Source organism: Cadophora gregata (assembly GCF_030347475.1).
Source record: "Cadophora gregata isolate MNR1 chromosome Unknown scaffold_8, whole genome shotgun sequence".
NCBI lineage: Eukaryota > Fungi > Ascomycota > Leotiomycetes > Helotiales > Ploettnerulaceae > Cadophora > Cadophora gregata.
In genome coordinates this window covers 1,246,561-1,260,473 of record NW_026695931.1, presented here as the reverse complement: position 1 = coordinate 1,260,473, position 13,913 = coordinate 1,246,561, and the positions used below count along the sequence as shown (strand labels likewise).

At 49.6% G+C, this 13,913-nt stretch overlaps 5 protein-coding genes across 5 annotated transcripts; 1 reads left to right on the top strand and 4 right to left on the bottom strand.

Annotated features, from left to right (window-relative positions):
* Positions 1-894: 894 nt before the first annotated feature.
* Positions 895-1,248, bottom strand: ONS95_013917 (uncharacterized protein; the record flags this gene model as incomplete). The annotated part of the gene is made up of 1 exon (XM_058507566.1): positions 895-1,248. The coding sequence occupies one exon, from the start codon at positions 1,246-1,248 to the stop codon at positions 895-897; it is 354 nt and encodes a 117-aa protein (XP_058356736.1).
* Positions 1,249-4,204: 2,956 nt separating this feature from the next.
* Positions 4,205-5,351, top strand: ONS95_013916 (uncharacterized protein; the record flags this gene model as incomplete). Its single annotated transcript, XM_058507565.1, has 3 exons — positions 4,205-4,393; positions 4,449-4,732; positions 4,805-5,351. 3 exons carry the CDS (start codon positions 4,205-4,207, stop codon positions 5,349-5,351), a joined length of 1,020 nt encoding a protein of 339 aa, XP_058356735.1.
* A 200-nt stretch (positions 5,352-5,551) lies between these two features.
* Positions 5,552-5,913, bottom strand: ONS95_013915 (uncharacterized protein; the record flags this gene model as incomplete). The annotated part of the gene is made up of 3 exons (XM_058507564.1): positions 5,552-5,636; positions 5,699-5,805; positions 5,860-5,913. The coding sequence occupies 3 exons, from the start codon at positions 5,911-5,913 to the stop codon at positions 5,552-5,554; spliced, it is 246 nt and encodes an 81-aa protein (XP_058356734.1).
* Positions 5,914-6,150: 237 nt separating this feature from the next.
* Positions 6,151-8,422, bottom strand: ONS95_013914 (uncharacterized protein; the record flags this gene model as incomplete). Its single annotated transcript, XM_058507563.1, has 7 exons — positions 6,151-6,825; positions 6,874-7,064; positions 7,112-7,574; positions 7,679-7,835; positions 7,890-8,226; positions 8,286-8,323; positions 8,385-8,422. 7 exons carry the CDS (start codon positions 8,420-8,422, stop codon positions 6,151-6,153), a joined length of 1,899 nt encoding a protein of 632 aa, XP_058356733.1.
* A 799-nt stretch (positions 8,423-9,221) lies between these two features.
* On the bottom strand, positions 9,222-13,293 carry ONS95_013913 (uncharacterized protein; the record flags this gene model as incomplete). The annotated part of the gene is made up of 4 exons (XM_058507562.1): positions 9,222-9,714; positions 9,769-12,839; positions 12,887-13,188; positions 13,239-13,293. The coding sequence occupies 4 exons, from the start codon at positions 13,291-13,293 to the stop codon at positions 9,222-9,224; spliced, it is 3,921 nt and encodes a 1,306-aa protein (XP_058356732.1).
* Positions 13,294-13,913: the final 620 nt, after the last annotated feature.

The window sequence follows — 13,913 nt, the reverse complement described above, 5'->3', positions numbered from 1 at the left end:
AGCTGCATTTCCTGCGAGGGAAGGCGAGTCTAGTATTATTCTTGTGAAGAAATGGGGCTTGGTTGTCGACCACGTGGTGGAGTGGTGGGTAATCCTTTGGACCTTGTATGCAGTTCTTGATGGTCTGGAGAGCTCTGAGATGGCAAGGAAACTTGCACTCGAGAGTTACTGTATCATTGTTAGAGTATCAAACTTTTGAAGACACGTATGGTTCGAAGGGGCGGGTTTGTGCGGTGCGGATGAGTTAACGGAGCGGTATATCACCTTGGAGGAACCTTGCAAGTGAGGGAGCTGCATTCGATTCTCAAAAACCCCTTGGTAGAAGATCAAGGGCTATACACCTACAGTATCGATCTGAACTGGAGACCCTGCAAGACTTCAGAGACCAGCGTTCATGACTTACAACAGCTTTGCGAAGTATGTCAGTCTATCCTTAATCCTCTCCCTAACCCTTCAAATCTATCAGAAATTGTTCAAAGAGTTTCACGTGGCAGTTTCAGCCAGCTGTCGCCTTTCTACCTCCAGAAGCGAAAGCTCTCCGACCTTTCGTACGCTGGTCATTTGCTTATTTACGAATGCCTGTCTGACCTCAAATTTGAAGACAAGAAATCTGCCTCGTCATATCAAAAGAATGTATACCCGTCTTTGCAAAACCCCCCGTATAATCTGTGTTTACATAAGATTAAACTCGTCCCTCGATTCAAAGCATCAAATTTCCCATTATCAAAACGATAGTATTCACAAAGTACAAACACTAAAAAGTCAAAGGAAACCCTTGACACAAACACCTTCCAAACATTTCCTAGATCTCGATTCGCACAACCGATCATCGGTTACTCCTCATCCTAGTCCCTTCTCGTAGTCAAGGCCAACCTACTCAACTCAACCACGTCATCACTGTTTCATAGCCTGTCCATAACTCGGCAACTCAACCGTGCTCTCTGGTCTTGTGTTTCCCAGCATCCCATAATCATCCTTTTCCATCTCCTTGGACCCCTGGATCGTTCCTGTCGTCTGCGGCATTGACTCATATGCTGAGGCATGCTGGATAGGAGCTTGCCTTGAGCTGCGGCTCTGGAGGAAATGCTCGACAATCAGTCGTATGAGACCTGGTCTGCGCTCATAAACGAGGATTGGTTGCGCAGGTCTGTCGCAACGTGTGCCGCACCGGCCTTCTTTGTAGGCCAGGTTCTCGGAGCGGCGAGCTTGTTTGTATGCGCGGCGTGCTTCTTTGTTCTTGCAGCACATAATGGCTGATATGGAGCGTGTGGATGACGAATTCGATTTGCTAGATTTTGGAAATATTGAAGGATCTGATATGATTTGTATGTATGTTTCCAACGTGGGTTGATCTCTTCAAAGATTCATGCCAGGCCCCCTGTGTCCGTATATCTTCTCAGTCTAGTATACACGACAAACTGATCATCTGGCACGACATCACTAAGAATGCTCACGGCCGCGTGTCATCATTAGACTATGCGAAATCTCAGAGGGCCCTTCCCCACGAACTTTCCCCCGACAGCTCGGCTTCGGCCGTAGGCAGGGCTGTGTTTTGATTTGCTGCTAGCGAGGCTAACCGAGACCGACCTGACAGGGGTACCCAGAGAACGGACGTAAGACTTAATGATCAGCGCAATGATGAGGTTTGAGTTCTAACTTCGCCAGGATTCTGGCCTTACTAGATAGGGGAATTTTTGACGTTGGGTCTTCTCGATCGTTTTTGATCACAAGATCAATCCGGGTGATATCCAAGATCTCTCAATAAACCTTCGTGCCAGATAATATCAGAGTATAGCAGGACAATGTACGGTGACCCTGGCTTCCGCCCGAGAAGAGAACTGCCTGGCTGCATCAGCTGCATTACTCCTGTGTGCTAGATTTTATCACTTCTCGAGCCGGACATGCTCGGTTCTTCCACGTCATCGGCTCGACCTAGATCGTCTTGACTGGACTTGCATATCTCATCTAGTTTTGATAAGAAAGAAAAACTTCCGGATAGGGCTCATGACGGCGATTTGCCAAACAACTGTGTCTCTTGGTCGACAAGGAAACAAAATGTGCTTACCATCCGTACTCTTTGCAAAGGCAATATTGTAAATTTCATATGCTCCGAAATCTCCAATGCGCCACTCCGTCAAGCTGCAGGTAGAGGTATTTGATGATATCGGTTCATGTCTGAGGTCATAGCAAGCAGTTGGCTAGATCTAAGTTGTTCCAGCAGCCACTACTGCATAGGGTACTGAATGGCTTTGGTGATAGAAATTACCGAGGGCTTTTAAAGACGATGACAACAACAACAACAACATCGATACTGCCAGAGCCATCTGCCACGGATATCAACGTGGTGCCATCGGATCATGCCTCATGACAGTTCCTAAGTTACAGGCGATGAGAGAACATGGCTTTTCGAATCTAGCACCCCAGGACTGCAATATTGTGAGACATCTGCTGCATTGGTTTCGGTGTTTCCTTTCATGCCTAAAGGTTCGGCGCAAAGTCTTCACGCCAGATTAGCAGACATTACTTTATTAATCCCCTCTTCTCATATAGGGAGCGATTCCTACATCCTGTCGCAAGTGCAAGATCGAAGTAAGGAATGTATTTTCAAAACGTCCATACAACAATGTTAGCTTGTCCCTGGTAGTTCACGCTCTTGCGTGCCATGGTATATCTGAGCACCGATGCTGCAAATTTCAGCAGACGCTTCTGGCCAGTCAGCTCCATTGGTCTCCTCATCGTCCTGGCAGATCTTTTAAACTTGCCACAGGCTATTAGAGCTCAATATCTTCGACATATTTCCGAGCGCCGCCTCATGCATCCCTTCCATCACGAGATCCTCCTCAGCCATGACTCGTTTGAGCTGCTCCTCCTCGGACTTTGGGGAGACATCTCAGCAGAAAAACAATGTACTTTGACCCAGATCATGCTATGAGACTACAATGATGAGCTCATCGACTATTAATACAATGCTTTTTCCTATGTTTGGAGAGATCCGAACAGAACGGCATCAAGTTTCATTGAAAGAGGCAATTGGCCAACTCGGACATTCTTCCATGCACTGCAAGACTTGCAATGTCAGATTTGAGTCCGTCAACTGCTATGCCCAGACGTCAGTTGGCAACCAAGGATAGAAATTGACAGGTCTTCCTGATTGTTTCCATTTACAGCCTAGCTCAACAGAACTGTTAAATATCTTCCTTGGTGAGCAATCGAGAGAAATCTAAGCTGTCTCTGCAGCTTTTCACGCGTTTTGGACGGAGCATGTGCCACCTGGCTGAATGCGTCCACATTGTTCACAACATATGATTTGACTCGCGATACTCGTTCAACCTCCCTGACCGTCTCTTGAGGCCGACAGCAGAAGTAGGCAAATTTCCGCACGAAGATGCTCGTTTTCTTTCTTTACACAATATGTAAACCTCCAAGGGCTGCCTCACGTCGATGACAGTAACCCCAAGAGGATCACAGGATTGGTCTCCATGTTGGAGAAAGTTCCGTACCGTGGCGGATGTCAAAGATTCAATCAGTATATGGCTATCTGATGTACAGCCCTCCAAGGCAGAAATTTAGATACCGTATGCTTTCATGCTAAACCGGATAGCTGAACCATAAGTCTCCCTCCGCTCCGCTTCCACTATGGCTATGGGGAAGAAGAACCGGCGTCACAAGAAGAGCCATCGAAGGGACCTCGAGGCGTAACTTTACTGTGGTGACAATGATGGGAGGATAGGGTAGGTTACTGCCCATAAGGGTGCAGCGGTACTCGTCGTCTTTCAACCTTGGAATGCTCCTGCGCTCCTACCCTCTTCGATGAGAACAGGTGTGGCTAGTCTTTCGCACGCCCACGCACCTCCACCTACACGTGGCCCATTCTGTGGCGAACAGGAGAGACAGTCTATCCAAGCCTCGTGGGAGGGAGGTGAAGCAGGCAGGTTGATATGACCTGCTGGAGATCTCGTAAGCTTGGCTTTTCTCTTCTCTTCTCCGTCAATTTTTGATCTGATATTGCTTCTTCTTCTATCCCCCACAAGAGCCTCAGCTTCTTATAATCTCATCTCCATCTCCATCGTCTCCATCCACCATTGCCATCCTCAGCAACAGGACAGCTTCGCTTTGCTCGGCTCTGCTTAATCGTCTCCTTGTATCCGCTTCAGAGTGAGCCACTTTTAAAGTTGCAGCATTGTGTTTGCGCGATCTCAGCACCATGATCCTATCATTGGCTCTCGCAATATTTACAGGTGCTGTGCGTGGCGCAAACCTGAACCTCACCGCCGACGGCTGCGTCGATGAAGCCGGCTTTCTGGGATGTCAGAACGGAATCAAGCCTTACCAGCGAGGCTGCTCAAGTCTTGAGAAAGAAATCAACTGCTTTGCCACATTTTGCTGGAATAAAGTAAGATCGTGGATCGACAGTGCTAGGATCCTGTCCTTACACTAATTACTCGTAGGCTTACCAGTGCGAGTATCAGCAATATGCTATCAACTACGCCGGCCAATGTGACCCGTTGTCTCCTATTCCGTTCTTCCCAGCTCCATCGAACGTGACCAGCGGCTGTTCATGCAACCTGGGAAATGTGTATCTGGCCATCAAAAGCACCATGTCGCAAGGAGACTCCTGCCTTGAAAGTACCAGGAACCAGGGTAACAAGGTCGAGTCAGAGGGAAATGATCTTCTCACGATACAGGATGGAGAGCACTGTAGATGCTGCCGGATCAGCGAATCCTTCGCCAGGTAAGTAACGAGCAAGTCAAGCAGCAACTTGCCTTGACCATACCCCGGCCGGACCAGTACTGAGTTCAATAGCCTTGATGCAATTTGCCCAGAGACACGTCCTCAAGACATTGGCTTCATGTCCATCGTGTACATGGCGAAGAACCTGAGCCTCGCATTCGAAAGGCGTACAGACTACATATCAAAAGGAAAGTGTGTCTCAGAGCTCGGCTTCCCGCAAACCGTACATGGCGCATCCAAAGCTTTATCTTATCTTGCTTTCCCCGATCTTCAGTCCTTCACTAAAGGCAACAAAGCGAGGGTAACGAACAATGCTGGCACGATCTCATCTCCCCCCAGCTCCGCTTTCACGTGGACAGGTAAGCCGGACTCCTGGCTGGATGTGAACCGATGGCGCACCTCGACGCCGAGATATACCGTCACTGCAGTGACTCCTGCTCCATCTGACGCTGAAGCTGGTGCCACACGCGCTGGAGAGAGTCTTCCAGCTCCAACAGCGACGCCAACGTATACGCTTGATCTCGATCGCCAGGTCAAAGGACACGCGGTGAATAGGATGCCGAAGCGGAAGGTTCTGATGATTGGTGTTGTTGTGTTCATCCTTGGTTGCTTCATTTGATACGGGCTTGTACTCATTCCAAAAGCGCTTTTGCGTTTTGACTTTGTATCTCGAATCGAAACGGTAAAGGAAACTGGGCGTATGGGGCAAAATGGTGTCGGCCATTGTTATTTTCACTGCTCTGAAGTGCACAATCAAAGGAGCTGAGCACATCAAGAGGGCTCTTCCCCTATGTACTGCTATAGAACTATAGTCGGGTACTAGAGACTTGTGACTCTATGTGTGACTGTGAACTCATAACCCAAGTCCTTGGAGATATGTGAACTCGTAAGCCTAAGGATCCATCTGGGCGAGTTTAGAATGCGTCTTTCTAACACTATGCTCGACCAAAGGGGAGAAAACATTACCTTACGTGGAATCTAGGTGCAAAGGAGCCCCAACACCCTGAAAAATACACGAGGCCGCATACCACACCGGGACACCCAGTGTTGTTCCTGCTCAGTGTAGCCACATCCTACCTGCTTGATAGGCTTCTCAATGTTTCATGGGACGTTCCCCCATCACTCACCACCGTTACCTTCCCCCAAACCCAAATATGAATTCGATAGTCGATGCCAATCATCAAATCAGTAGCTTCGTGCACCTCGACGACATCCTGGCATCTCCCGGCCGTCTAAGATCAGGGTCATCTTTATACACTTCGCTTTAAACGAGTGCTCGGAGAATGATGTCTTGTGTCCAAAAGATCCATTGCAAGTTACTTTTCCTGCCCACATCCACAACACGTACATAATTAACAACTAGTACGCATATCGTCTTTCATTATCCTCAATGGTCCAATTTTACCCAGACGAAATACCTAGGATCCACTCCCGTTCGCCTCCCCCCCACCTCTCTTAACAAGCTGAAGCAAAAGCTCCTTCAACTCCTGTACCTCACACCGCAGAGCCTTAACTTCAACCGTTGCCTGATCTTCCTCAACGTTAGGCTTCACCTGTGCGACTTTTTTGTCCCATCCCTCCCCCTCGATGTCCAGCTCTCCAGCTAATTGTTCCCACTCCTCAACAGTGTCGTCGTCTTCCTCACCCCTCTTCCTATTGCTCCTCACCCTGTTAGCACTGCGGGTTTCGAACCACGCAGCAACCAACAGTAACGGACTGTAAAGCACAGCCATAACGTAGTCATTGAGCTTCGCATATTGCTTACGAGGCATCCACCACTCGAATGGGATGACAAGGCAGAATATCTCGACGAGGTTGAGGGGGGCAATGAAGACGTTTTCATCTGGTGCCCGCACGAATTGCATGGTCTTCTGAGAGAAGAGAGCCATGTACTCGTCGATGGCGTTGACCGTGATGTCTTCGTATGCCGAGTTGTAGAGAGCGATGAGGATGTTGAGCAAGATGACCATGATCAGGAACGCAAAGATGTAGTAGAGAATCAACCCAAACGGAGGAGCGAAGTTGTCAAATCCGGAGAAGTCTGGGGATTGCATGACGGCGTTGGCCATGGCCTGGAGGATGAAAGAAGTTGCCTCGGGCAGTTAGCATGAAAATCAAGGGTTGGGTGATCATATGCTTACATCTGCATTGGTGTCTGCATTATCCATGCCGATGAAGGCTTGCAAGAAACCAACGATGATGACAATAAGAAGGGCGAAGAAGATGAGTGACTCGTTCATCATAACTTTCAGGACGACCAACATGGCACCGAAGAAGCGGATTGAATCGAGGTACAGTAGAAGCCGCATCCAAAACATGGGAGCCGAAAATGCTACTACTGTCAGTATGAAAACACAGCTGTTTTGCAAAGCCACTTACCCAGGAAATTGTAGGATAGTTCATTAAAATCCTCTCTTGGGCCCCGTTTACCATTCTCCTTCAGAGGGTGGCTGAGCGCAATAAATCTCGTTACCAGTGAGGTAGTGAGTAAGGCATAGAGAACCAGATTGAACACATTCCAGAAACCAAGATAGAACCGCCCAACTTTCCAGAACTTGGAGAATTCGTCGCAGAGAAATCCGAACGTAAAGATGTATAGAATGATTTCTACGATATCTAGATCTCCTGTGGGGTTGACTGTGTTGATAGCACCAGTGTACAAGCCGAGATAAATGAGTGAGAAGACTACCTGGGTAGCATTCTGGTAGACTGGGGCACGCATGCGATCCGGATCAACGTGTGTCCAGTATCGGGTATCGGATTTCTGTTTGTACTCTACGAAGGTGCTTGGATCGTTTTCGTCCTGGACCAACCAGCCGCGCCAGAGGTAGTTTACACATTTCTGTGCATAGGTCAGAAACAGCTATAATCTTGTTGACGTGTGTGTTGCCAATGACCGATGACAATGCATTCATGTGCAGATACGAGCGGGGTATATTTACTCACCTGATATCCTGAAGAGCCTGTCACCCTGAGAGCGTGCAAGTCGACGGCTCGTTCAATGACATTGGCTGGAGAAGTCTGCTCTCCATCTATCATGATAGAGTAGCGCTTGAGAAGGATATCCTGTAAGAGGTATTCTTGGTTGTCCTCAGTCTCGATGCTACATGCCATTAGTCTCATGTAGGTCCAAAACCAACAGTTTATGTTTACGCACAGTTGCTTTGCAATAACCTCGCAGGCCACAGCCCTGACATTATGCAGATCCGCATCCCACAGTTCAAGCATAGCCTGCTTCTTGAACCAGCGCTTGTTGACCAGGAGTGCATACACAACGCAGGAGCCGTAGTCATTCCCATCTGTTTCGCCAGCTTTGCGCGCTGCTTGTATGACGCTATGTGTGATGATTCGACTATGCGACTCGGTGACCCTGCTTTCCTCCAGCTCGCAGGGTATACATTCTTCGATCAGGTAGCGCAGACGCAGAGCAACCTTTGTAACCTCGGGTGCGGCAATGGCAGAGGGTATCGCATCTTCGTGGTAGCTGGGCAGAACTGCATTGTTCAGTCAAGTCTCCAGAAATCAACGGGGTACATAGAATGGAGTATGTTACGGCGACGGGCTTCATCTCTCCACATGTGTTGGTCCCGGCTAGTTCTTCTGTCAGTATTTCCTCCTCTTGCGGGGTAGGGTGGCTCTAGCTCTAACTCACTTGCCGTCCAAACCAAACAGCTTCTTCCATTGAACCATCGTGACGGGGCTGCTACGGATGAAATGCCTATGAGCTGAACCACTCTGTATTTCCCCAACGATGAAGAGCAAGAGCACGAGCAAGAGCAAGAGCAAGAGCAAAATCTGCAGAGCAGAGAATGGCGGGTTGGTTGCTGGCGCCGGCGTTGGTTATAGTTAGAGGTAAATTTAGGTCGGCTGCAGTGCAGGGGACAAGCTACCAAGCCACCTTACCTTACTTAAGGTAGCGCTTTCTCTACCTTCGACCATTCCCATCCCTGATCTTGGTCTGGAGCCGAGCCGAGCCTGCTTCCAATTGGAAGGGTCCGGTGTTCCAGGTCTGGGTCTGGGTCCGGGTCCAGGTTCCAAGGTTGCTTCAGCCGGCGGAACGAGCTTCGCTTAAGGTCCACTCCACTGCCAGGTTCACCTGCACCTGCCCTGTACTCCGCCGGTTACCCTACCTCCTACCTTACTCGTACCTCTGCAGCCATGACGTCGGGTCGGTCGGACTAGCTGGGGCTCTGCCCGGACTGTGAAAAGCCATGGGAACTCCACTCGGCTCAACGCAGCTGAACCGGGTCTGAAATATACAGTGAGTACATTACGCTTGTGATTGGACGGCCGTGTAACTGGCCTTGGGCATAGGGGTTTCCCAGCCAGGTCAGAGCATTGGCATAGGCATAGGGCGCACGAAGACTTGACCTGCCTCGCTCGACTGTCAGTCATTTGGGAACGATGCCATCACACACTGAGCCGGAGCAGAACTCGAACAACACATGCATTCTATGCTACACGTCTATACTCTTTATACAAAGTCACATTACGCCGCCAGCTGCTTCTCGAGCTCCTCGATCGCCTTGGCTGCCTTCGCCTCCTCCAGCCTGATCTGCTCCAATCTGGCATCTTCGATCCTCTTCTGCTCTCTGGCCAGTTGATCTGGCCGTCTGATTGCGATATCCTTGGGCTTGTAGTCGCTGAACAGGACCTTCAATGTCTTCTCGATAACCCAGCAGCCAAGATAATCAACAATCATCGTGACTGTCATGGTCGTCTTGAAGTCTGAGGTGAAAGGAACCAAACGCATCTTCTCGTTGATCTCGGGCACGAACTCCGTCGAGCAAGAGAATGCGATTGCAGACACGCCGATGATGCCCCAATACATGCCTCGGTTTTCTGAGAGTGCCTCACGGAATGGCCGACCCTGGTAGTTAATGGCGAAGGTGGAAATTTGTTGGATAAGCTGCAAAAGGTATACAGCACTGTTCAGCAAAGAGGGCTGGAACTCTCCCTCGAGATCGATATCGGGGTCACGTCTGTGACGATTGTTAGTCGGGTAAAAGGTGCTGGCCTATCTGGGGTTTACTTACGGAGCAAGTCTGTCACAGTAGCGTGCGATGTAGATAAGCGTGACGATGTGGATTGCAAATTGTCCAAGAATAGATCCGATTATGTAGAAGTTGAAGATGTTCGGCTGGGGGCGTTCCTTGGAAAGACCCTCAACCGACTTGGCTCTTGAGATTGACAAAAAGCAGACGCTCATGAGCATGCCGCTAATCGTCACTTGACCATCTCCAAACTTGATGCCCTCGAGGTACAGGACACTAAGACTATACGCACTGATGAGACAATTGAGAGCGAGAATCTTGTACATTTGGATAGTAGCCACGAGAGTGCAACGTCCTTGACGGATGATGTTGGGGATCGCAATAACATTGCTGAGCTTGCTCGTGAACGGTGCGGCAACAGACGCGTCACCAAGCTTGATCGTTGGAGGCTCATCTTCGTCCAGCTCTGCATCCATCATGCTTTGAGTGAACTTGTCAGCCAAGCTAGAAGCCTTCTTCTGATTCGGCGTTTGGGTTTGGCTGTCGATGATAGCTTGAGCGCCGGGCGACGTGATCGTCTCGACTGCGTTTCCAGCCGCTGCTGTCTGGTTGAGGGCGGCTGCGTTTCCTTTCTTCTCGGATTCTCGCTTCACAGCGGCATCGTAATGGGGGTTGGTAGGTCCAGGAGGGTAAAGGTGAGCGATGAGAATTGGTACGGGTGGACTCGGCTGGTTGAAACGCTTCATCATGGAGACCTGCTTCTCGTAGAGCTCTTTCATCTTGGTATTTCTGTAGTGTTCAGCAATTCTGTTCAGGTCGTCCTGAGAGCCGTTCAACAAGGCCACTCCAATGTGAGCCTGCTTGAGAGCCCCAACATCGTTCGTACCATCGCCAGCCATCAGGGTATGGTATCCGAGGTCCTTAAGTCCCATCAAGATTTCTTCCTTTTGCTTTGGGGAAACACGCGCATAAACCCAAGTGTAGCGGTAAATGGAAGGCAGTGCAACTTGACCCTTGAACTTGGACAGAGCGTATCCAGTGACGCATAGATCATTGTTGGCAATGATTTTGGGATCCAATGGCTTGGTAGGGTCGACAGGAATGCTAATAAGATCATCGATACTTCTCCAGACAAGCTTCTCCCCCGAATCGTCGTGTTCCGGGGCATCTAGAATGAGGACATCTCTGTCGACAATCTCGACTTCGTGAGCGACATGGCAGGCGGTCAAAGGGTTGTCTCCGGTGATCATGACAACTCGGTGACTGCTCTCGTTGAGCATTTGAACAGACTTCTTGGCATCATCCTTGAGAGGGCAGTGCAAGACCAGGAATCCTGCAAAGTGCAACTCTGCCTCGACCTTCTCGCGTTTCAGCTCGTTGATTCTGCCAGATCCAAGTTCCGATTCGGTCGAGAGATGCTTGTATGCAAGAGCTAGGACACGTGATCCCTTTCTGGTGAAGTACTTGAATGTCTCTTCGTAGTCCTTGGGAACCGTGACCAGCATCTTCATGATCGTCTCGGGAGCTCCCTTGACACCGACGAATGTGCTCCTAATCTTCTTTCCGGTTTCAGGATGTTGGGCAGTGATAGTAGCGACAGAACTTTGACGTTTAAGAGCAGAAGAAAACTGGAAACGGCGTTTGATCTGGACACTGTTTGAGGCCGTAGCTTGATGCGCTCCTTTTGCAGCGGTCATGTGCTTGCTTGTGAGGATATCGTTCTTGCCGAGAGTCCAGCCGAGGGATGACAACGTCGCTTTTTCCATGGGATCTCCAACAATGTCGCCCTCATCCAATTTTACAAGGGCATGCGCGGTCGCCAGAACAAGGGTCGTCTCCATCCCCGCTTCCAAGACTGGAGTAATGTGGCTATGAGCCCCATCTTTCTCTCGGGGGGTGCCAGTTCCAGATTGGCCGAGTCCGAGTCCTGCAATGCCTTCCACGACAAGATCTTCCCCGGTCAAGGTCCCGGTCTTGTCAAAACAGGCAACGTCAACACGTCCAGCGAATGGGATGCGGAATGGCTCAGTACAGTAGATCGCGTAGCGGCTCAGCGCAGCCAGACTAGTGTTGACAGCGAGACTGAGTTCCATGGGAAGTTCGGGGGGTACAACACTGGTAACAATCAAGACACAGTCTAGGAGGAGTTTCGATCGCTTTCTGTCTTTCTTCACGCCCTCATCCCACACATACCAGGAAGCGGCGATTGCGAAAATCAACAAGAACAGGATGAAGAGGAGCGCCTCGGCATTGTTTGCCGAAACACGCTCCGTGGAATAAATCATCGTCCGAACCAGGCTTCCTTGAGATGTCTCGAATCCGGTCTTGACAACAATAGCCATGGCGCCATTGTCAGGTGGCATGGGTACACCGGATGCCAATTTGGGTCTCTCTTCGTCGCTGTTTCCATGGGTAACTTGGAGGACCTTCGTTCCTCCATACAGGAAAGAGTTCTTATCGAGGCCTTCTGGCTCCAGTCTGGCGTCAGATGGACGGAGCTGAACAGAGTCCTTCAACAAGGGGGTACTCTCCCCAGAAAGCATAGCCTCGTTAACAATGGCGCTTCCCTCGACCAAGAGCATATCGCATGCAACTCCACTGTCGTCCTTGGTCCGGCCAACAGAAACAAGATCCCCAGGGAGCAGCTTGTCGCTCTGAGTCTCGACCCATTTGTTGAGTCGGTAGACCCAAATATCGTAAGGCTTGATAGCCATTCCGCGGAACTCGTTCAATGTACGTTGGCGCTGCCATACCACAGTGCTCTCGAAAACGACCAACATGAACAGCGTGAAAAGAGAGTAGTACCAGTATTCATCCAACATCCACAACCCAACACAGAAGATCTGGAAAACGAAGAAGGGCGCCACTGCATGCTCTTTGAACAGCTCAGTGAATGTTGGCACAGGGATATCGAAGGTATTTTCGCCATAGTGCTGGTGTATTCTAGAGAGCTCTGCAGAACTTGATATTCCTCGGGACCTCTGGAATTGTTCGAGGAGGGGCTTTGGCTCCGAATCGACCGCGTACTCTAGAGGAGAAAAGGTGCCTGCCGCGTCGTTGTAGAGGAATCTGCGTTTTTGGAAGAGGAAGGACACGTTCGACTTGCCACCAGCCTGCCCGACATTAGCATTCCTCCCACTCTCGGCGATCATCAACTTACGTCGTCTCTAACTATCTCGCAGATGTCTGGAGATCCGGCATTCGTTATTGGGATGACCTTGATAAGCTTTGCATCCTGCACTTTCGCAGCGGAAGTTGAGGTAAAGAGGGATCGTAGATTGACGTTCCAGTGGGTACAAAGCCAAACCAGACTCTGCGCCGTGATAATTGTTCCACACCAGACAAATGTCCACTCTTGCCCTCCAATATGTTTCGAGTATAGCTCTTCGGAGAAGTAGTATCGGAAGAAGATGGGCCAGATAATTGTGAACGGCCAGATGTATGAGTGAAGATAAAGTGGTACTGGGAAGAATTAAATTGCAAGCTCAAGAATACGGCGTAATGTTACTCACAAGGATTATGGAGCGTCGCGGATGCAATCAGCGGATTGTCCACGAGTCGAGCCATCTTTGCTTGTCAAGGCAATAGCTTTACAGGCAAGGTCTGACCATTTGAAGATGTATCCAGACCAGAAGATGGCGTTGGGTGTCTGCCGCCTCGCCGCTAAGAATTCGAGGGCCTCCGGACCGATTTTTATCCGATAAATCTTCGAACCTGGAAAGAGCCTTAAAAGGGGTTCGGCTGGCTTCTTTGCGTTACTCGTACTATCGCATCCCCGGGGTAGGTAGGTAGGGGTTGCTGGAGCTGACTTCCATACCCATTGATTTAATTATTATTTAACGCTCTAAGTCCCTGAGTTGAATGATTAATAAATAAGGGCCCCATAGGGTTTCTCTCACGTTACTTATTTCAAGCCAGATATGGTATGAAATAGGTACCTTCCTCGGTTCTTTGATAACTATCCACTCAGCCACTCTTGACATTTCAGCTAAGCGAGAAGTTGTCATCCGTGGCATTCGATCTACCACATGACTTATCGCTCTACCTAGAGGCGATCAGGGAATTTATCAATAAAACTATGTACTCCCCGCTGGATTTTTTAATGCCCATTGAATGACGAGTACCTACCTACCTAAGTTACCTAAGGTAGCAGAGCTTAGAACATACCACAGGGCTGGAGCAGCCAC